General features: G+C 44.3%; 1 protein-coding gene across 1 annotated transcript; it reads left to right on the forward strand.

Moving 5' to 3' along the window:
- The first annotated feature begins 265 nt into the window (after nucleotides 1-265).
- Nucleotides 266-19,860, forward strand: EFHD1 (EF-hand domain family member D1). The gene is made up of 4 exons (XM_088479249.1): nucleotides 266-791; nucleotides 7,114-7,261; nucleotides 16,192-16,326; nucleotides 18,275-19,860. Exons 1-4 carry the CDS (start codon nucleotides 505-507, stop codon nucleotides 18,404-18,406), a joined length of 702 nt encoding a protein of 233 aa, XP_088335375.1. The 5' UTR covers nucleotides 266-504; the 3' UTR covers nucleotides 18,407-19,860.
- Nucleotides 19,861-22,745: the final 2,885 nt, after the last annotated feature.

A 22,745-nucleotide genomic window follows, 5' to 3' on the forward strand; every position in this document is an offset into this window, starting at 1 on the left:
AAGTTTGGGAACCCCTGCAATAGATAAAGAAATGAGAATAGACTCACAGCAGGCAAGGTAATCGCTGCAAGTTCCTAAAGTACTCACTGTACTGTGATTTTTATGTTGCCGGGCTGTGTCGGGTAACAGACCTGCTGCACACCTTCCCCCATAGGGCCAGAGCTGGGATCATTTTGTACCCGGGAGCTATGCTATACGTTACATAGGCGCGCCCACTGGGACTTGTAGTTCTACAGTAGGCGGAGAGTGCCACGTGTGTAGTAAAGAGGTAGTAGTGCTGCTTGCATGCCATCGCAGCTATGCCCTGTGGCCGTGGGGTGAGGGTGCACCTGCTGCTGCCGGAGATGGGGCGGAGGTCTGGTGGAGAAGTTACGCGGAGTTTGGAGCAGCTCTCCCCCTCCCTCCCGGCGGCTCCTCCCAGCTCCCCTATCCCCGGCTCTCCTGGAAGTTAGCGATCACTAGTGGTGTGTGCGCCCTCCTGCCCTCTCATCGCTGCTGCTCCCCATGGCAGAGAACGAGCTGGCCCAGAAGCTGCAGCGACGCTTGGTGCTGGAGGATGCCGAGCCGCCCGAGGAGAGCCCACTGCCAGACTTGGCGCCGGAGGACGGGGAGGAGGAGAAGACGGTCTCTGCCAGCGCTGACTCCGAGCTGAGTGCTAAGTTAAACCGGAGGAACGACATCAACGCTGGGAACGCGGTGCCACCCAGCCGTGCCCACGGCTTCAGCCCCTACACCGAGTTCCACGAGTTCTCCCGAAAGCAGATCAAATCGATGGAGGCCATGTTCCGCCAGTGAGTGAGGGCTTATCGTACAATCTGTGTACATACTAGTTATCGTACAATCTGTGTGCACGCTGCGTATATCGTACGATCTGCTGTATGTGTGCATGGGATTTGTATACGATCTGCTGTGTGTGTGCATGGGATTTGTATACGATCTGCTGTGTGTGTGCATGGGATTTGTATACGATCTGCTGTGTGTGTATATGATCTGCTGTGTGTGCAGGCACTAGAGCTGTGTGTCTGACACTGTCATGTACTGCAGGGTTGTTGTAATGACACATCTATAGTTCCACAGACATCGGCCTTTGCAGGGCTGGCATGCAGTGTGCCATGTTATTTATGGTTCACATAATGACAGCTACAGGCCAGCACATGTCTGCATTCCTTTCCTGACCTGTACACCTACATGTGTATATATGCTCTGACCCCCTTCAATTATTGATAGCCTGGGTGCAAATGTCAGGACCCTCTGCCATCAGGAGGGTGGAACAGGAGGTTACCCATTTGGCTCTTCCCTATTTTATCTAGCTGACTGTATTTCTTTGAGAATGTTTGTTCCTTCTTTTACTTCCACACTGACTTCTGTGTCTCTTTTGAGAGTCCTTATTCTGGTTTCCCCTCTTCCCTTATATGGGGTAAGTAAGCTGCAATAGTGTTACACCATATACCCCTTCGGCTTATTCATAGCTCCCACCCACCCCATCTTTATAACTTCTTCTTATAAATCAGTGTTTGCTGTGCCTGCTAATTACTGTATCCCCAATGTGTGTAGCAGGAGACATGGATAGCTGGTAACCTGGCAGGATGTGTACACACACTTATATCACATCTACCTTCACCTAAGTAACCTTAAATGTCCTCCTCATCTTCTGTTCTGAGCTTACTTCTGCCATTTGCTTTTATATGTGCACTAAGATTCAGACACCCCTGTTTCTGCACATGTATGTGACTTTGGAGCAGATCCTGTGACTGCTGTGTTTGGGCAGTGGGTGTGTCTCTTTAAAACTGCAGACTGTCTCTCTAGAGTACTACTGCATACCATTACATAGCTACTCAGTAGGTTTGTAATGGATGTCAGGTCAGCTTATATGTGTGTTTCTTTCATGTTCCTGCATGTGACCTCCGCCCGGTAGTGCTGGTGACTCAGGTGAGGATAGTCCATAGGGAGCATCCTGTCTTCCTTGTGCTTGTTGTGCAGCTGTGGTGGTGTCACTGACAATTGCAGCTTTGTGCAGTTGAAGTGCGGCCACTGAGGTCCTGGGAACAGCTGCTTACCCCAATGTCTGCCTCCTTACATCCCCTCCCAGGATTCATGTTGTCAGTTACTAAAAAAAAAAAAAGCAGGGAAGGTCTTAAACTGAGTACAGCCTTGTTTCTTAACCCTCTCAAGTACCCCCGGTTGGTGATGTTTTAAGAAGTTCCTATAAACTTATAAATTCAATTATTCAAATTGCATTGGCAAATCACGGTCTGACGTTCTCATAACGTGATCTGCTGGGGTAGTCTGAGATGTCCAGAGCCTCTGGAGAAAAGCCTGTTCTCAGCCATTTAATGATTTTAAAACGACAGATTAAGGGGCCCATTTATCTAATAATATGTGCGGCATATCCCGCCAAAAACACCTGTTTTCTGGGTGATACCCGGGATACCTGCTTGTGTTTTTTTGATACACTTGGGCAGTAAATAATTTCTTATTGCCCCGAATAGTGGCGATAAGATATTACAATTATCTGGTCTACAAACTGATAAGTGAAAAATATGCCCCTAAAAATTTAATGATTTCCAGGTGCCCATACACCTGCACGATATCGGGCCGATTGCACGATTTTCGATGAGTCATAAGATGGATCTTGTGAAAATCGTGTATTATTTTAGTAAGATAAGATCCGATGATCTTATCCCGCAGCTCCTATAATCGGATCTTATGATCAGATGTGCAGCCCATATGTTCCATCGTATCGTGTGCAGATCGTACCGTTTATTTTGTTCATGCGATCCATCGTGTGGAAATTGAAGTCATTTCAATGACTGTTTCCTTTATGAGCCTGTGAGACACAGGATCGATATTATGACAGATCCTGTGCTAAGAAAAACAACAAACATGCTGCCGGGCCAGCCAGGGAGCTCCGGGGAATCTAAGGGAAATCGTATGATGAATCGGATCTTATGCTGGTCGTGTAGGTGTATGGCCAGCATTAATGTCCACCGTTACTTTTATCATTTCTATGTTCTGCATTCTCTTATACGTGCATATTTAAGGTGCGTCCTTCCTCTGCAATCTCGTTATCTTGATAGAAATTTTTTTGACAAGTTACAACAGTCACACATACCAGGGGGAAGGGCCTAATACTGCCAGTGTCTGTGACACATTCCTCTCTGGCCTTCAGCCGCTCTGCTTTGTCCTAGCTATGGGATTGATAACAACAGCCCACACATTTATATTTCTAGTGGCTGAGGAAAGGCATAACTATCATAGGTGCAGTGGAGCCCTCTGCTGAGGGGGGTGGCTGTCTTATTTGTCTGTCCCATGTTTAATTGCAATTTTTTTGCCATTGGGCAGTACATGGGGACTTTGCATATGTTGCTGTGCGGCCCAAACCTGACTAGTTACACCCCTGGGCTGAGGGTATACCCTATTTGTTCAAATGATGTTCCCCAATAATCTTTTTCTAACATCGTCTGTGAGTATAACACCCTGAATTTGACATTTGATATTGCACATGGTAGGTCTAGAAGCATAGGCCTGACATTGTAGGAATACCGGCTTGTCTGTGTAATTGTGATTCTGTAGAAGGAATGTATCATTGTATGCATATCCAATTTCTTTTATGCTATCAGGCTTGTCGGCAATCTTTTATTTTTCCTGCTGAATCTCTGTAGAACTTAAGTGTTTTTCACCTCCTGATTGCTTTAGTTCACTAGCTTGTATATGCAATGTTACAGCTTTTATAGGTTATACAACACAGGGCCTGATTCAGAGCCGGACGCTATTTGCGAACGGTCGTTCAGAAAAAGGGGCCGGCTATTTAAATTGAGTGTTCGCTCTTTGCGGTCTGTTGACGCCTCTATGTCTGAGCGAGCGAACGAAACATGCGCTCCCTATTTTGTAAAGGCGCCCCCTGGCCGTTCGCATCATACGTCATCTCCGCTATTTATTAGATTAATCGAGTACATCGAAAGGCGTCTGAACTGCTCGCAGTGCTTGTGGTAGGTTTTACTTCCCGCAATCAGTGCGAGCAGTTCAGGCTAAAAGACAACCAAGTGACGTGGTCGATGACGCTGCTTTGCAAATTATGCACACCCATTAAAAGCCCGTTTTGACCGTTTCGCACGCCTGCGTTCGGATCTCCACTCCCCATTTTCAAGCACCTTCCCCTGTTACCACCCACAAACGCCTCATTCTGTCACTCAAATTAGCAGCCCCTCGCTGTTTTGCGAGCGCACGATTTCCAACCGCAATGACTGGTTGGCGCATGCGCATTACGACCCATACGCATGCGCAGATGTGCGAACATCGCTCGGAGCGAGCGAGCGGCCGCTTACGAGTGGCTCTGAATCAGGCCCACAGTTTCTTGCTTTCTATCCCCTTTAATAGAGCGTACGTTTCTAAAATTTTCATCTTATGAAAATGGAAGTCTGATAATATACTACACATAATATACTCTTTAAATTGCAATTGTTTTTTTCCGGGGAAGGGTTTAGTGATCACATCAATCTAAAACGCCACATGCTCTAAATAATAAGCATTTAGGGGCCACCCATGGAGTTGTGCTTTTCTGCAGTCATATAATGTGTCAAATTAATTATTAGTATAATAAATACTAGGGCAGCGATGGGCTACAGCAACTTGAGGGCCCAGTTTGGCTCCAATCAATGGTATCTCAGAATGCGAGTGTTACTCAGAAACTGGGATCATCTTTTCAAGTTGTGCTGAGGGGAGAACTCTCTGGGCTAAATTCACTAAGCGGCGGATTCTGACTCAGTTAGAAACCGTAGTGGATTGACGGGAGTATTTATTAAGTAGCGGGTTTGGTGTCTAAATTGAATCTGTCGTCGATCCTGGCGGTTTCTAAATTATTTTCAGCTGTGGCGTGTTTTACTTGGCACTGTTTTCTATTGAAGCCACTGTGGAATGGAAGCTATTCTATTCATATTCCTTTACTTGGGCAACTCTATGGGATAAATTTGCTAACCAATGTATTGGATATAATTAAATTTTACTCTTTTTAACAGCACAATAACATATAATCTACACAAAAAGATATAAATGTTACACACACATAAAAGCAGATATAAATGTCACTATAAAAGTAACTGTAGATTACATACTTGTGAATAGAAAAACAGAAACCTCTGTTACATTGTTGCTATTCCACACTACAGGTGATAAGGCTGGAAGTAAGTCACTTTTCCCACCGGCTATGGTGTGCAGATAGGAACTGCACTTGTGTGGATCTCGGTTTGCTGAATGTGCTGTCAGTCCAAACGGAATATGCGGCCAGTAACTACTTGTATCAAGTGCCCTATATGTAAGTGCTATTGCAGGCTACTGTCCCGTTGAATAATATAGCTGTATCTTAAATACCTTATGTTGTGACCACAAGTCCAGGAGGTAAAAGCTGATGGTGTCTGGCCGCAGTGGGGAGAGATGCTGGAGGTGAAGCCGGTGATATCTGCCTGGGAACGTGTCAGTCTCCAGCACGCTGTGCGCCGTATGCTGACTGTATGCGGTGCTGCTGTCACTGCTTGAAGGTAATTGGCGTTGCGGTTATCTAAGCAGTATGTTACCTCTGGCAATCAAGAACCAAAAGTGCTCCACTGCTGTTTACTGATAATAGCAATGCCGGCCAGCTTGTTGGAATTCTGCTGTCTCCGCGGATTGAATGAGATCCAGTGATCAAGGATAGAAGTGCAGTGTTAGAATAAAGTGGCCCAGCAGTAGTAGTGGACATATGACTCACCGTGTTTCCGTGCTCAAGAGCATAATGAATAGTTTTTCTGTCACTGTGTGCTGTCGACTGACACATTGCCGGGCAGATGCCATCAGCTTTTACCTCCTGGACTTGTGGTCACAACATAAGGTATTTAAGCTACAGCTATATTATTTAACGGGACAGTAGCCTGCAATAGCACTTACATATAGGGCACTTGATACAAATAGTTACAAGCCACATATTCCGTTTGGACTGACAGCACATTCAGCAAACCGAGAGTTCCACACGAGTGCAGGTGGGAAAAGTGACTATTCTTCCAGCCTTACCACCTGTAGTGTGGAATACCAACAATGTAACAGAGGTTTCTGTTTTTCTATTCACAAGTATGCAATCTACAGTTGCTTTTATAGTGACATTTATATGTGTATTTGTGTGTGTGTGTAACATTTATATGTTTTTATGCTTTTGTGTAGATTATATGTTATGCCGTTATGAAGAGTAAAATATAATTATATCCAATACATCCCGTTTTTTCTCTCTGATTTGGATCGCTCAGCCATTAGCTGTAGTTTTTCACATTTTCTTGAAGAATTATACACTTTCTTCTTTTTTCAGGTTACACTGAGAGCGCCATCATTAGCATTATTGTTTCTTAACTTTACTAACTGTTGGTTTTGGTTCTAAACCAAAACTAACTGCAAATAGAAATAAAATACAAGGGGAAAAAAATGTGTGGGTCCCCCTCCCTCCTCAAATCAATAACTAGCTCAGGACCACTCAGCCTGGGCTGGCATTGAGAATAGGGTGAAAAACTGTGTGGGGTTTCCCCTATTTTCCAAAAACCAGCACCAGGCTGAACCAGTCAGGGGCATAACGCTACATCAGGGTGACACACAGCGTGGGATCCCCCTACCACACTGTTGACCAGTCTCAAACTTGTCAGTCCAGGGCTGTGTAGGAATACATGTATTTTAGGGTGGCTGGTCAATTCAGTGAAATACAAACACACACTGGTTTGTCTGGTATGTTTGCTTTCTATTTATTTTTGGATCCCTCCCAGGGCACAATGTGAAAAGAAGCCCTTAGGCTTCTATTGGGCAACACCATCTATAGATGGCGTTGCCCACTGGGTCCAAGCTCTGGAATGTAATGCATTCCGGATCTTGGTACATAGTGCTGTGTTTAGTGCACCCACATATCACAATAGCGTGCTATGCTGTGGCAATGCATGTGATAAATCACAACTTTGTATATCTTGGTAGGTTTTTTTTGCCAATTATACAGTATTTCTCTTTGTTATATGGAGTATTGGCGTAAGCTCTTGCAATAAGAGCATGCACATACAAGCATTGTCTTATCAAAAGTGACTGAACAAATAATATCTCTTCGCTGTGCAGGTATGATACTGGACGAGACAATTTCATAGACATGATGGAGTTGAAGCTTATGATGGAGAAGTTGGGCGCCCCGCAGACTCACCTTGGGTTGAAAAACATGATGCTAGAAGTAGATGAGGATATTGATGGGAGGCTAAACTTCCGAGAGGTAAATGATCCCTAAATTTGTAGATCTAGAACACAAAAGGGATGACTGGACCAAAAACATAGTTACTCAACACAACTCTAGTCTGCTCAGTAAGTCCAGACCAACAATGGTGCTTTTGTGTCATCGGTGCATTATCTTTTCGTAGAGGGGCAGCCCAATGAATAAATACATTTGCCACAATACCAAAGCACATATAGGCGAACTACCCTCACCAGCTATCAGAGAATGTACCCGGAGACGACAGCTCTCGCGTATCACATGCGCCATTGTCACACCAAAACAAATATCCAAATAAAGAGAGAAGTCATTTATTAAACAAATGTTCACCAAAAGTAACACTGCAATTCAACACAAAGAAAAAAACGAACACTGGAAACCCTGGGGAATCCTGCTTAGGTACTTTCTCTTGCTTTCCTCATTCTCACTCCTGACTCCCTGCTTTCAGTAGGCACACACCACCCAAATGACCGAAAAAGATTGGGGACGAGATGCATCAAGCATGGCATTTTATTATGCGATGCATCCGGCCAATTACCGCATGCATACCGGCGGTTAGTAACTCCGTATACGTGATGATTTTGGCAAAGGACAGCTCTTCCAATAAGAGCAGCCGTTGGCCAGCGTGAGCCATGGTGTACCTTGGGAGGGATCCTATTGGATCTCTCTCAGGGAAAACTCAGAAAAGAAGCCCATAGGCTTCTGTTAGGCAAAGCCTTCTAATGATAACGTTCCCTATTGGGACCAAGTACGAAAAAAGGTTTGCTTTGACCACATTTTTCTGCATAGTGCATCCCGCCCTTGGTATGAAGGACGAGAATATGGTTGATGCAGTCCTTCTACATAACCTCAGTTAATTAACTGTCCAACAGGAGCAGTAGCCCCTAGTTAATACTGGGCTGGATGTACTTTGAGTGTGGTACATCCCGCCACTTATTGGGTACAAACTGACACTATATATAATTTTATCAAGGACCCCTAATCTGTAGATAGCAATGTAGGACTTATACTAATATATTTTTTCCTCATTCTGGTGTTTCGTCTGAACAACAACTGAACTTCTTGACCCTGTTTTAAGGATTTGAGTTGCTGCCACATGATTGGCTGAATAGTGCAGGTGTACCTAATGAAGTGTCCACCGTGTGAGTATTTTGGTGTGTTTTAGTAGAATAGAGTTAAATTCCCTTGAAATTCTGTACCTATTTATTTTCATTGCAAGCTGCTACATTTCTTTGACTGTCTGTCCCACATCTCAAGTCACTGTCTTGGATCAATAAATAAACTCTCTATTCACTAGTAATACAAACTTGAATATATAAACACATCAAGCTGATACAAATACACCCATAAGTAGACTGAGAGCAAAGCTTTTATTTGTCATATACAAGCACAGCCACGCCCTATTATACAGAACGTTTACCTAATTTCGTGATTCTTATAGTTTTTGTACAGTGTAAACTCTCTCAGGTTCCTATTTATTTTAACTGGCACTGAGCTTGTGCCAGAACACAACGTACAGCCATGGCCAAAAGTTTTGAGAATGACACAAGTATTGGTTTTCACAAAGTTTGCAGCTTCAGTGTTTTTAGACCTTTTTGTCAGATGTTACAATGGTATACTGAAGTAATATTACAAGCATTTCATAAGTGTCAAAGGCTTTTATTGACAATTACATTGAGTTAATGCAGAGAGTCAATATTTGCAGTGTTGACCCTTCTTTTTCAAGACCTCTGCAATTCGCCCTGGAATGTTGTCAATCAAGTTCTGGGCCAATACTGACTGATGGCCGCCCATTTTTGCCTAATCAATGCTTGGAGTTTGTCAGAATTTGTGGGTTTTTGTTTGTCCACCCGCCTCTTGAGGATTGACCCAAGTTCTCAATGGGATTAAGGTCTGGGGAGTTTCCTGGCCATGGACCCAAAATTTCGATGTTTTGTTCCCTGAGCCACTTAGTTATCACTTTTGCCTTATGGCAAGGTGCTCCATCATGCTGGAAAAGGCATTGTTCGTTACCAAACTGTTCTTGAATGGTTGGGAGAAGTTGCTCTTGGGGGATGTTTTGGTACCATTCTTTATTCATGGCTGTGTTCTTAGGCAAAATTGTGAGTGATCCCACTCCCTTGGCTGAGAAGCAACCCCACACATGGATGGTCTCAGGGTGCTTTGCTGTTAAAGGAATTGAATCCAAAAAAAAGGAAATCTGTGCACAATGGTTTGTACACAAGAAACAGACAGTCTCATACAATGTCCCGAATATTTACCACGCTGGAAGTATCTGGTCTCCGAGGTTACTTGGGCGGCAGCCTGAGCCGGGATACGCTGCACCAGCAGTCTCTCTGTCTCACGTGTGTACCAGCTGATTAAGCCGCATGTGTTTATCCGGAGTAGACTGAAAACCAAGCGGGATTGATGTAAAAACTTGCCGTGTACCTCCATACAAATATATGTATCCAAATAGTACTCTAATACGCTTGTCACATTTAGGGGTGCTGACAATCAGGGGGTTATTTGACGCGTTTCGCTCCTTCGCATGAGGACTTTTTCAAAGCTTTTTTTTGGATTCAACTCCTTATGACCAATACCACTACACTGGGGTGTCACAAGAGTCTTGTCTTATATTAGAAGACGTAGAGTGTGTGTATGTATGTATGTATGTATGTATGTATGTATGTATATATATATAATATATATATAATTTATTAACCCGGTTTAATAACTTCACATAAATATAGCATGTGAGTGTCCAAAACAGGCTATTATCCGGAGCCTCTGTTTTTTTAAGACCTGAAGTGACACTCACAGCCAGTAGCGGATTTACCGATAGGCAACCCAAGCGGGTGCTTAGGGCCTGGCGGGTCCCTGGGGGCCCGCAGACAGGGCTGTAGAACGGAGGCTTGTTATATTATTGTTTTGCTCGGCAGACTGTCAGCACATTGATTGGACAGCTGCCGGGTGCTGCTCTGTGTCTCTGCATGCCTCTAGTCTCCCCTGCTCTGCTGTGCTGCATGTAACCAGTAACATCACACGCAGAGAGAGGAGCAGAGCCTAGAAGAGGCTGAGGTGCCCTCCATGCTGACATTTGGAGAGAGTATAATAGAAGGTGAGTGCCATTTGGGGGGGGGAGGGAATTGTCCACCTGCACCTGCCATATGCTGCAGGGGATAGGGGGTGTTTGATGTTTCTATCACCCTCCTGCTATAATCTCTGCAGGATGAGGGGTGTTTGCTGCAAGCAAATAAAGACTGTCTTGTGCTGTGTGAATGTATAATAAATGAATGTCTGTGTCAGTACGTGGTGTCAATAAGTGTGTGTCAGTACATGTATGTGTATATATGCGGCTATGGGGGCAGTGTGTGTGTGTGTGTGTATGTATGGGGGCAGTGTGTGTGTATGTATGAGGGCAGTGTGTGTGTGTGTGTGTGCGGCTATGAGGGCAGTGTGTGTGTGTGTGTGTGTGTGTGCGGCTATGGGGCAGTGTGTGTGTGTAGGGCTATGGGGCAGTGTGTGTGTGTGTGTGTGTGCGCGCGGCTATGGGGCAGTGCGTGTGTGTGCGCACGGCTATGAGGGCAGTGCGTGTGTGTGTGTGCGGCTATGAGGGCAGTGTGTGTGTGTGCGGCTACGAGGGCAGTGTGTGTGTGTTTGCGGCTATGAGGGCAGTGTGTGTGTGTGCGGGGCTATGAGGGCAGTGTGTGTGTGTGTGCGGGGCTATGAGGGCAGTGTGTGTGTGTGTGCGGGGCTATGAGGGCAGTGTGTGTGTGTGTGCGGGGCTATGAGGGCAGTGTGTGTGTGCGGGGCTATGAGGGCAGTGCGTGTGTGCGGGGCTATGAGGGCAGTGCGTGTGTGCGCGGCTATGAGGGCAGTGCGTGTGTGCGCGGCTATGAGGGCAGTGCGTGTGTGTGTGCGGCTATGAGGGCAGTGCAAGTGTGTGTGTGTGTGTGTGTGTGCGCGGCTATGAGGGCAGTGCGTGTGTTTGCGGCTATGAGGGCAGTGCGTGTGTGTGCGGCTATGTGGGCAGTGCGTGTGTGTGTGTGTGCGGCTATGAGGGCAGTGTGTGTGTGTGCGGCTATGAGGGCAGTGTGTGTGTGTGTGTTTGCGGCTATGAGGGCAGTGTGTGTGTGTGTGTATAAAATTGCATGCTGTTGAGGGAATAGGGCCCCAAACTGATATCTTGCTTAGGGCCCCATGAGGTCTAAATCCGCCTCTGCTCACAGCTACATTATGGTAGGAACTACTTGCTGATTATTTTCATTATTTCAATTTATTGCTCCAATTGGAGCCTATTATGTGTATGTATGGATTATGCTTACTATCTTGTAAGTAATTAATGCTTTTTGCACTATACATGTACCTTTGTGTGATATCACATTGTACTTTTTTATGTGAAATTTTTATGTGAAGTTATTAAATCTTATTTATAACACACCATTAGCACTGGGATCACTACATCCTCTACATATTTAAATTATTATTTGGGTAAAGGGATACCCAAGATAGTGACTATCAGCTGCTTATATGGTTGGTGCGCTAAAGGACTTACCGTCTTTGTTTTCAAATTATATTAGAAGACATTTACAAAGTGTCTATATCAGTATGTTTATTTTGGGACATTGGGCCTGATTCAGACCCACTCGCGAGCGGCTGTCCACTCGCGAGTGGGTCGATGTCCTGGACTGAGCATGCGCACGACGGAGGGAGCTCCGTCGTGCGCATGCGCCAGACGCGACGAGCGAAGGAAAGTCCTTCGCTCGTTGTGTCTGATCAAAGGGGGCGTGCTGTCGATGTTGATTGACAGCACGCCCCCTTTGGTAGGCGTGCCGGGGGCGTGCCTCCCTGACGGGGGCGTTCCCACGGGAACGCCTCCCGTCAAAAGTCGGCCCACTGACATCACTAGTGATGTCAGTGGGAGTGATTTTGGCTCTGATAGAGCCAAAATCACTCCGGAGCTTGCGGTTGAAAACCTCAACCGCAGGCTCCGGCTCGCAGTTTCGATGGTCGCGATGGTCACGACCATCGCGGCCATCAAAATGCACGCTCGTATAGCCTGTGGGTGGTGACCCACAGCTATACGAGCGTCCAGGAGGACGCTCCATTTTCATGGAGACCGGCCCTCATTCAGAGCGTGCGCTCTGCTCAGAGCGTACGGCTCTGAATGAGGGCCATTGTTCAAAAGTATAAACTTAATTCTATACAAGTTGTTGTTGTTGCGATATCTAGGGACCGCGGATAACATTAGTAATACTGTTATTATATATTAATTTAAACAAATGTGATGCATGTTTTAACCTTTCTAATGCGATTAAATTAACAATTGACTTTGACTATATGGAGCCCTGACTGTTGTGTATATTTCTGCCATCTCACAGTCCAACAGTTTTTAAACTAATTAGCGCCGTCTTGTTTGGTTATTTGTATTTCGGTCTTAGGAGGAGTCCCACTTGCACTTGGCTATGAGGTGATTAAATAAGACAACTGTTTGCAAGAAATACAGCTTTGAAGAATATAGGCTGCATTTTCTCATCCTGCTGGCTGTTTAACGGTCAGCCTGAAGAAAAGGCCCTTGGCAGCTTAGTCTGCAGGATAACCTCATGACTACTTGTGTGCACTTGTTACATCCCTGTCACTGCACATTTTCAACTTTTTTAATTATATTTCTGTAGCTAAAAAGTTGGTAGTGCAGCATACAACCACTACTATAATTTAATTTACTAGGTACAAATAACAACAGTAAGACATTAAATATATTGGGTATCACTACTACATTGATTGGCTGAATATTGGTTCAGCCAACTGTGACCGGATGACCTTGCCCCGCCAGGCGATCGGTTTTATTGGAGTGGAGTGGTAACCGCCACTTACTGACTCCACCACTGCGCAGTGGGCAGGTGACTCACTGCCACCACCAAGCTCCTACCATCGGCACTTGGAATAGCTTACTTCCACCCACCAGAGGCGGTTCTAGACTAAGTGGAGCCCAGGACGAAAAATTTCCTTTGGCGCTCCCTAAGTCAATGGGCAGGGCCTTGAGGCATTGTGACAAAACGAGGATATTCCTGGCTCTATCTCCACCGGGTCAGCCCGACACTGATCTAGAGGCCCCATGGGAAATTGCCGGCTGCTACCAGCACAGTATTCGGCCAGTTGAGTGACCTGGGTGCAGGTGAAGTGAGTCCGAGCCCCAGGTTCTGTCAGGCTCCATAGCAGTAGCACTCATATGCCTGCGAGGTGACTGCCTCTGCACTCCCATGCTACAGGTGCTCTGGACGAGAACCGTGTCAGGCCACCCCTGCCACCCACACTCCTAGCACGACACCTGTAACCGCCTACTTCCGGGTATGTGCAGCTGCGACAATTTCTGGTTAGTGTCTGTTAATTTCCACTGGTCCCTTACTATGGACCAGTCTCTGCAGGGTAGCTGGCAGAGGGCTTTAGCTAGGAGACACTGGGCTCAATCCAGAACAGCCGGAGAACAGAACAGAGTTTTCTGCTATTCTGTTGGTCACACCAACAAAATGGTTGCCTTCTGTATATGTAGTAGTGCCCTGACTGAAAACAGTATAGAAAAGGGTAATACCAGTGTCTACAACCTCAAAGTTGTTTTATCTTCCTATAATACAAGTACCAATTCTATATGTGTTTGCAATTGATGGTCTCCACATGAAGTACTCCTGCTGGAATACTCATGGAGCCCACTAGAGAGAGCACTAAGTTCCTGTCCAGTGTAAGTGCACACCTAAACGGAATTGTGTGATTTCTCAAAGTGTTTAACACAGCCACTTTATGACATTTCTAAATCTCCCTAATTGCCATGGACAGTAGCAGGTTTTCAAGATTTTCCACTGAGAATGAAATTATTTTTCAGTCTTTTCCAAGTGCACAGTACTAATAATTTTTCTCGATACTGAATGTCCTTTTCATTACAATGGACTATTTTTAAAATGCGAATCATATAATCATGTTCAGCAAACACTTTCACAGTGGGGATTGTAGTAAGGCCCATTTCCGCAATATAACATGTGATGTTCTTTATATACACCTGCGCATCAGCAAAATATCACTGGAAGATGGTTTTAAATGTTGACATCAGACAACAGTAAGGTAGGGCTGAGTCTGACTGTTCTCACACGACGGACATAGAGTATTCTCCCCTCATTGGGGAGAAAAGGTAACTGTTCCTCAGCCTTGGCAGTGTCCTGGTAATGAGGCAGATGGGTGGGTAACGCGGCAAGGTGAGACGTGTGGGAAGATCTGTGCACACAATGGGCCCTCAGTGTTGGATACACAGGACTTTGTAATTATTGATAATGGATGCAGACTGCGCTCAGTATCAGCATGGGAAGGGAGTGGTTAGTGGTCCACCCTGCATCCTAGGTGCCGTGAGTGTAATGAAATGGCATTGGGGAGAGGAACCTGATCTAGTGAATAAGATGCTGAATAGCATTGATGACTAACGTAATGACTTCTACATGGAAACGTACTGAGTGTAATCGCTGTTACTAAGATTACAAGTTAACATTAAGCAGCAGTCTAGCACTGGGACAGCTGACGTGAGCCCTAGCTCAGCATTTAGCTGTACTGTTGAAGGAGGGTGGACGGAGGGGTAAATAATATTACATCACTGTTGTGGCTGGGTCCCCCACATAGTATGGGAAGTGTTTTATTTATTTATACTGCTGGAAGATTGCCTTGTGTATATAAATGTGGAAAGCACAGATCTATTTCTGATGTGTGATGGCCGCAGCTTTCTAAACATTTTAGGTGTTCTGTTATAGAGGATGAGGCTTCGTAATGAAGTATCTGGTGTAAGACCAAGGAAGGGGATGGTGTTACTTTGACAATCACATTCTTTTATTTACGGTTACGGGTCACAAACAGCAGGGTGTCTGTGTCAGCATAGGTTATATGGGGAATTATTCCAAAGGTGAGCAATATCTATATAGGCGCTTACAGTTATAGGGAAATTGCTGTAAACCTTTGAAACCCCATCTGTGATAGGCTGTGCTTTCTCATGGGGGGAGGGGCTTTTACAGATTTGTCCCTGGGATTCGCCACTGCCAGACCCTGCAGGCCACCTTAGTTCCCCCAGCTGTGGGAGTGCAGCCATTGCCGCTAACAATCTCCTTTGCCAGCACCTGGAACAGCTTACGGTCTGTGGAGCTGCTGTGCACCCTTGTTTATGATGACTCTGGCTGGATCCTCCTGACTGCTTACCTTGGATCAGGACCGTAGAGTGGTGACAGCCAGAGAATGAATCTGAGAGTAGTTTCCGTTCTGCAAGTCACAGAAAATCAGGCATAGGTATCTTGCAGAAGTAGAGCTGGAGCTAGTAGTGTTCATTTTGTTAATAGCTCTTACAAGAGTTTTTACATACCAGTAAAAGTTAATGATAATAACATATATACAACGTGTTCTTTTTATATAGGGCCAAAAGCTGTTCCTGCCCCTGTCATAAATTCAACGAAGCATTTGAAATCCTATGTCAGTCCATGTTGGGTGATTGTAGCAGGGTAGCCAGTTTGGGAGAGGGGGTGCATTGCACTATGCCAAACATTCCTGACTAGATTCCACTGAATCAATGGGCATTGCAGTTCATTCCTCCCCCCGGTTAGTCATTAGCACAGTCCTCTCTTCATGCAAACAGGAAAGATTTCAACACAGTGATCTTACATATTAATGGTTGACAACAGTGTGTACCTCTGAACACTGCTGGGAAATGCAGGCGCTTCCAGATGCTGGGGATTAGGGCCGCCTTGTGGAAGCAATATTATCAGACAAGTGGGGGCACCTTATTCCACTAATGTTTGTTTTAATATAGTGGTGTTAAATATTCATGCATATGATGACAATGCATTATAACATCTTTAAATCATGCTTATTTTTACAGTAATATCATACTGATTTCTCCCACCCCTCACCCTTTTTTTTTTCATCCTCAGTTTCTACTGATTTTCCGCAAGGCAGCAGCAGGAGAGCTGGAGGAGGACAGTGGGCTGATGTCGCTGGCGAAACTCTCTGAAATTGATGTGTCAACTGAGGGAGTAAAGGGCGCCAAGAACTTTTTTGAGGCCAAGGTAAGCTCTTAAGATGAAAGGAGTTGTGACAAGAGCCAAAGCTACAAGCTCTGTCACAAGAAATGCAGCTGGTAAGAGATCTTGTGATGCGCCCATGTAGGCAGCAGTGAAATGTGTGGCAAGAAAATGTTGCATGCACCAATTTCTCATGGCGGTTTCCATCTCATGTATTTTATTGCTGTCCATGCATTGCGTTGGGCAGGGGGTGACCAAATGCGTTCCTCAAGGATCCCTAACGATTCATGTTTTCCAGATCTCCTAGCTGGTGCACAGGTGTATTCATTGCTAATGGACACATTTTAAAAAATCCACAGGTGTTCTAGAATACATGAACTGTTAGTGGACCTTGAGTACAGAGTTTGGCCAACTCTGGTATGGGGATTAAAAGATCCCTTGCTGCCCTCCAGTGTTATACTCCATCATATGAGGCTGTTTGAAATACAAATATTCCTCGTTTGTGGATGAGACCTTCAGTAATACCATTTATTAAGGGATGGCAGTGCAAATGTATTTCTTAGTGTTGGAACATAGGATCTTCTTTATGACTTGCAATGTGGTGACTGGATACACAACGGTAACTTTTATTTGATGCAAGACAGATGTCGGCATAAGCAGTTTAGGATCCAAACGGGCAATCCCTATCAGGAGTGGGTTGCCTTGGACTGGACACAACACAGAAGCCGAGAGGCAGACAGAGGACACTGACCAGCCACTCTGATTGTGTTGGACTATAGTAAATATTTACTCTAGATCCACCACTGTGCATAATGCATACGGAGCATGGCACAAGCTTAGAGCGCTATTTAAAGCTTGTCTGTTATTTCCATGTTTCTGAAACTAGCTGCTCCTGGTATGTTTTATACAGATTTAATATTATTAAAACTAATTCGGCCAAAATGATCGTAAATATAACAGCAGCACTTTTCCAAATAGTTCAAATAATTTTTTCCCTTCACATAATAGATGTTGCAGAGTATGTGGCTACAAATCGGAAAAGCTAATAGAATATCAGAAATGTGTAGTTGGCTATTCATTAAGATTTCTGCCCATTCAGCTTGGTCACTAGTGACTCTGCTGAAAGTAGCTACAGCCGGCATGCCACTGAAAAGTCATGTGTTACCACTTCTACCCGTGCCATAGTAATCATTAATGATGTGTAGAGGTTGCCCCTTCACCTGATCTCTCAGGAGGGAGTCCCTATACTAAACTAACATTCGCTGTGATATAGATATAGGAAATATTGATTAATTACAGCAACTTTAGAAATTTTCACCACAGCACATAGCTAAACTAATATAATATGATTGTAAGAGGGGGCCTCTATTTATTATATGTAAATATGGGCATCACAGAAAGGGCTGATGCAGAGGTGACTGCAAGTCCGTTTTATACCCAGGTCTTGCTGAGCACATATGCATCTATGGTCCATTCAGATCTGTACATAGCTCAGTCCATCTGCACTGACAGCTGAAGGGGTAACTGGGTGATAACAAGGTGCTCACAGATAGGCTAAGTTTAGTGATGGTCTGTAGGCAGCATTTTGTTGCACGTAAATGAAGGTACGCCTGTTTTCAGTGCGGTGCACCCTGCGTACAACTCTACATACCAGTGAATATTACATTTCAGCACCATTTGCAATTTTTACCATTTGTTTTAGTGAAGAGAAGTTTTGTGTTTTAACACTATAGGCTGGTTATATTTTATACACAGTGCACTTCAGCCTCATACCCACAGGCAGAGCGATGCATGGCTAGCCCCATTGCGGAGGGGGGGGGGGGGGGGGGGGGGTGTGTGTGTGTGTGTGTGTGTGTTGCAGATCATGTTCCATCCCAGAAAAGGCCTAGGGTATATTAATTAAAGTGCGGGTTTTTAGAAGTGGAGATGTTGCCCATAGGAACCAGTTAGATTCTACTTAAAATTTACAGTGTGTCTTGTCCTCTGCTCACAGGTTCAGGCTCTGTCATCAGCCAGTAAGTTTGAAACAGAGATTCGTGCAGAGCAGGATGAGAGGAAGCGTCAGGAAGAGGAGAAGAAAAACCGTAGAGCTGCCTTCAAGGAGCTGAAGTCTGCATTTAATTAGTTACTCTGCTTTCCCTGACACTAACGTCCAGCCGTGACTTCAGTCGCCCCAAACAAATCTTCAACTAAGGCCTATTGGGTAATCTTGACTGCAGGTCCCATTCTTGTGAATGCAGGATCTCCTAAAGCACAAGGCTTTGTTACTCATGATAGTTTGCTAAAAGATGGTCTCAACTCCTATTTACTACAAGAAGCCTGAGTAGGTCTCAAACTTGAACATAGATGGCTAATTTAAAGTACCGGTATATTTGTCATGCAAACTGTAACTTGCCCATTTCTAACCTGTTATTGGTGCTGCTACAACTGCGCTTCTTAGCTGCTCAAACGCTGCCTTTCTAATTATCTTTTTAATTTAACTGCTTCCAAAATCTATGTCTGAATCTCACATGCTACCATTCCCCTTTATAATGGCCAAATAAATGGGTCAGAGGTACTTAAACCCGTAATCATTCCTTGCACCTCCTTCATGTGCAGCACTTACCGCATCAGAGGCAGAACTTGTCTGGTGAGACGCTGCTATAAGCTCAGACATGCACAACACTGACCCCTTTATGAGGGCTGCGCCCCCATATGCATTCCTTGTGATAGGGATCTACAATGACCCTGTCTGATTAACTGCTTGTTCACCGCGCATCCAACACAAATGCAGCTCTTGTAGCAGAACGGAACTTGGTGAGGTTGAGTGTGTGCAGGAATATATCCATTTTATTATTTTGGAGAAGGGAAATTTAATCATCATTTAAACTGTTAAACCACGATTGGAATGTAGTGTATCCTACATCAGCTATCGGTCTTATCTAAGCAATATGCTTGGACAGGCTCCACAAGATGACTTGTGGCTGTAGCCTGCTCAGTAGACTCAGCCCTCTGAACTGCAGGGTTAAGGAGGAAGAGGGCGAAACTTTAAATTGTTGAAGACCATATGTAAAGGGAAAGGTTTCGCTCGGAGCAGGGGACTGTGTGCTTTGCTTTGAAGTTGACATGCTACACTGTATAGATGATGGTCTCCTTGCAGTGCTGGCTGCTGAAGGATTATGAGCTTCATTTTCTAGACTGCTTTTATAGCATCTTCCGGAATGACCGTATACTAGTGAGACCATCAGCACACCTACTCTACTCTGCACTGGTTGGTATTGCGTACTGATTGCATTTTTTTACAGGAGAGGATGGATTGAATGTGAAGTGTTGCTTTTTGTTGATTCAAAAGTCTACAGCTGTCCTTCCCTATTCCGGCAATGGACTTATCCATGATTTTGGCACGCTGGGTACTTTAGCTGTTAATAATTGTTTATCGTACCCTGGCGCTGTGTTGTCAGGTGTGTTTTATGCCTGACTCCTGTTTTGGGGCGGCATATGGCATACTTGGAGAAAGCTTCTAAATTTTCAGCTGCTGGCTAACTGTTATATGCACATTTTATATTAATATAAAAATAAAATAAATGTTTTACTAATCAAGCTTACTGTCTCTGACACCGTTATTCAGGTAACTGCAATGTGGCTCAGGAGTTTGAGCCAATGGCATTCTTCAGCAAAGTTATACAACAACTGGCCCGTTGGCCAGACAAGACCCTTAAGCATTTGGCTCTTAGCTTGTGTGAAACAGTAGCAGAGTTTATTATATAGTGTGATATTTTCAAACTATGTCATGCCCCCTATTATTATAGGAGTATAATGCATCTCAAATATGCAACTTTAAATTGTATGGTATATGCATTGTAAATGCAAAGTGGGTATATCTGTGGTGTATGCCAGGAGATGAGTGGTGATCTTGTGGGAGGCAGTTACCTGCCCACTGTTACATGTGACAGGGGCAGTGTCATGAAGTGAGTAGATATGCAGGAAGCCACACACTCAGAGATATATAATGGAAGAAACAGTTTCTCCAACACCACTGTATAGTGATGACAAGGACTTATCATACTGCTGTGGGAAGATAGTACAGTCGCACCTCTTTGTGAAATTATCATCACACCCAGAGGCGTAACTAAGGTCAATGGCATGCAGGGCAAATAAACAAAATGGCACCCCTTAAATTGTAATTTAAATTTCTGGCTGGTTTCTCAGTCTTTTGGTACTCAAACATGCATTGTCATACGCTGCCCTCCTCTTGTCTGTACTCTCCTCATAGTGCCCCCATTTGTCTGTACCCTTCTCATTGTGCCATCACGTATCTGTGCTCTCTTCAAAGTGCCCATCCTTATCGGTACTCTCCTCATAGTGCCCATCCTTGTCTGTGCTCTCCTCATAGTGCCCATCCTTGTCTGTACTTTATTTATAGTGTTTCATTATGTTTCTGTGTGTTGTGTTTTGAGGTAAGCTGTGTGTTTTATGGGTGGAGGAATGTTGTACTTGTTTGGTAATAAAAGACAGAGGACAATGAAAGACAATTAATATTGTATTATAGCAGTCAAAATATAATAGTATTGCTGCTTACTTACCTAAGGGGAGTGGTAAGCTGTGTACATCTTAAGGCTATGGTGTGGAACCTTGGGGCTTGATGGACCCTAGGGGGTATATTTACTAAAGTGAGCGTTTTTAGAAGTGGAGATTTTGTCTATAGCAACCAATAAGATTCTATGTAACATTTAACTAGCACATTCTAAAAGGCAATAGCTAGAATATGATTGGTTGCTATGGGCAACATCTCCACTTCTAAAAACTCTCACTTTAGTAAATATAAATATATAGCAGAATATTCTACAGGAAAATGTCAGGACATCTGTCCATAAGCTGCATCTCTAGAGAACATGGGTCATGCAGCAAGACAACGACCCAAAGCACACAAGTCATTCGACCAACGAATGGTTAAGGAATAATACATTTAGTTTTGAAATGGCCAAGTCAAAGTCCTGACCTTGATCCAAACGAAATGTTGTGGAAGGACCTGAAGCGAGTACTTCATGGGAGGAAACCCACCAACATAACAGAGTTGAAGGTGTTTTGTATGGGGGAATGGGGTAAAATTCCACCAAGCCAATGTTCAGGACTAATCAATAATTACCGGAAATGTTTATGCCAAATTTCAGCAGAAATAAAGAAAATTCTGAAGTGTTCACAAACTTCCAAGCACCACTGTAGTATCAATTTAGGAATCCCTGCAGCTCTTTACACAAATCATTTTTGGGAGCAATTTTGTGTCAGTTTTGCAGCAGTTTAAAAAATTTTGGTTCTTTTGACCTAAGTCGCTGGGTGCAAAACTACTGCTCAGTAAATTTGGTCCTGCGGGAACCATTGCTGAGAGCATAGAAGTGAATATGCAACAGCTTACTGCAATACATAGTCTATGAGCAAAAACAATTGCTTTTACCATAGGGAACAGCAGTCTGACTAGGCTGGCAGAGAGGTGCATATAGATATTTCTGCTTTCTCTAGCAGGTCATTTTATTGCAATGCACAAAGCTATTAGAGGTCTCGGGGAGTACTGTGACTAACTATACATAACAGGTGTTACTTCCAAAAAGAATTTGCACCGTCATCCAGGAACAAGTATGGCAGGTTTTAAAAGCTGAATAATGTTATCAAAGCAGGAGTTTATTACACCCCACTTGCTGGGCGTAAAAGTGTAAATTACTGGTAAGCTGATATCTGCCTACCTTGTTTGGTAGGTTTTATTTGTTCATCTGCAGATTTGTTTTTTTTTGTGCTTGTAATATTCTCTCTAAATACCCTTAAATACCCTTTACATTGTGTCTTCCTTCTGTGCTTGATTGGTGGTATGAATACATGGCTTTTTCCTGTAGTGTCATGGATACATTATAACGCTGCTGTGATATGTGCAATGGATATGGAGAACAATTTTGGGTCATCTCTCTGGGCAACAAAAATAAGCAACGCTGCCACATGATCTAAATGGGATGTAGTTATTATACCGGCTGTCGAGAAAGCTAAGGCTCACAATACCGGTGCTGGCATTACCAACACCAGTCAGAATCCTGGCACGGCAATCCCAACAGTAAGTATTGGGGTCAGGGGAATGGTTAGGCACTAGAGGGAGGGTTAGGTTTAGGCTATGAGGAAGAAAGGAAGGAGGGAGGGAGGGATGGATGGGTAGGGTAAAGGGTAATATACTTGCCTTTATCTCTCAGCATTCTGACTAGTTGGGATGCCGGCATCGGGATTATGCCTGCTGGAATCCTGAGCTCTGGCAACCCTTACCCAACCTGATCATACATGGATAACCTGCATGGATAGAATGTAATGTATTAACAGAAATCTGTATGAGACATTCATGGTAATTATTTACTCATGTGAAGGTGGACATCTGTTTTGGTTAAACCAAAACCGTTGTTTTACTTGAATTTCGATGTCCACTTTGGTCCTATCCAGCATTGTCCCTTTAT

This window comes from Taudactylus pleione, unplaced genomic scaffold (assembly GCF_031769625.1).
Source record: "Taudactylus pleione unplaced genomic scaffold, aTauple2 ptg000229l, whole genome shotgun sequence".
NCBI classification, from domain to species: domain Eukaryota; kingdom Metazoa; phylum Chordata; class Amphibia; order Anura; family Myobatrachidae; genus Taudactylus; species Taudactylus pleione.

Coding starts and splice junctions, on each gene's coding strand:
- EFHD1 (XM_088479249.1), top strand. CDS start 505: ATGGCAGAGAACGAGCTGGCCCAGAAGCTGCAGCGACGCTTGGTGCTG. Junction 792..7,113: donor ATGGAGGCCATGTTCCGCCA/GTGAGTGAGGGC, acceptor TTCGCTGTGCAG/GTATGATACTGGACGAGACA. Junction 16,327..18,274: donor AGAACTTTTTTGAGGCCAAG/GTAAGCTCTTAA, acceptor CTCTGCTCACAG/GTTCAGGCTCTGTCATCAGC.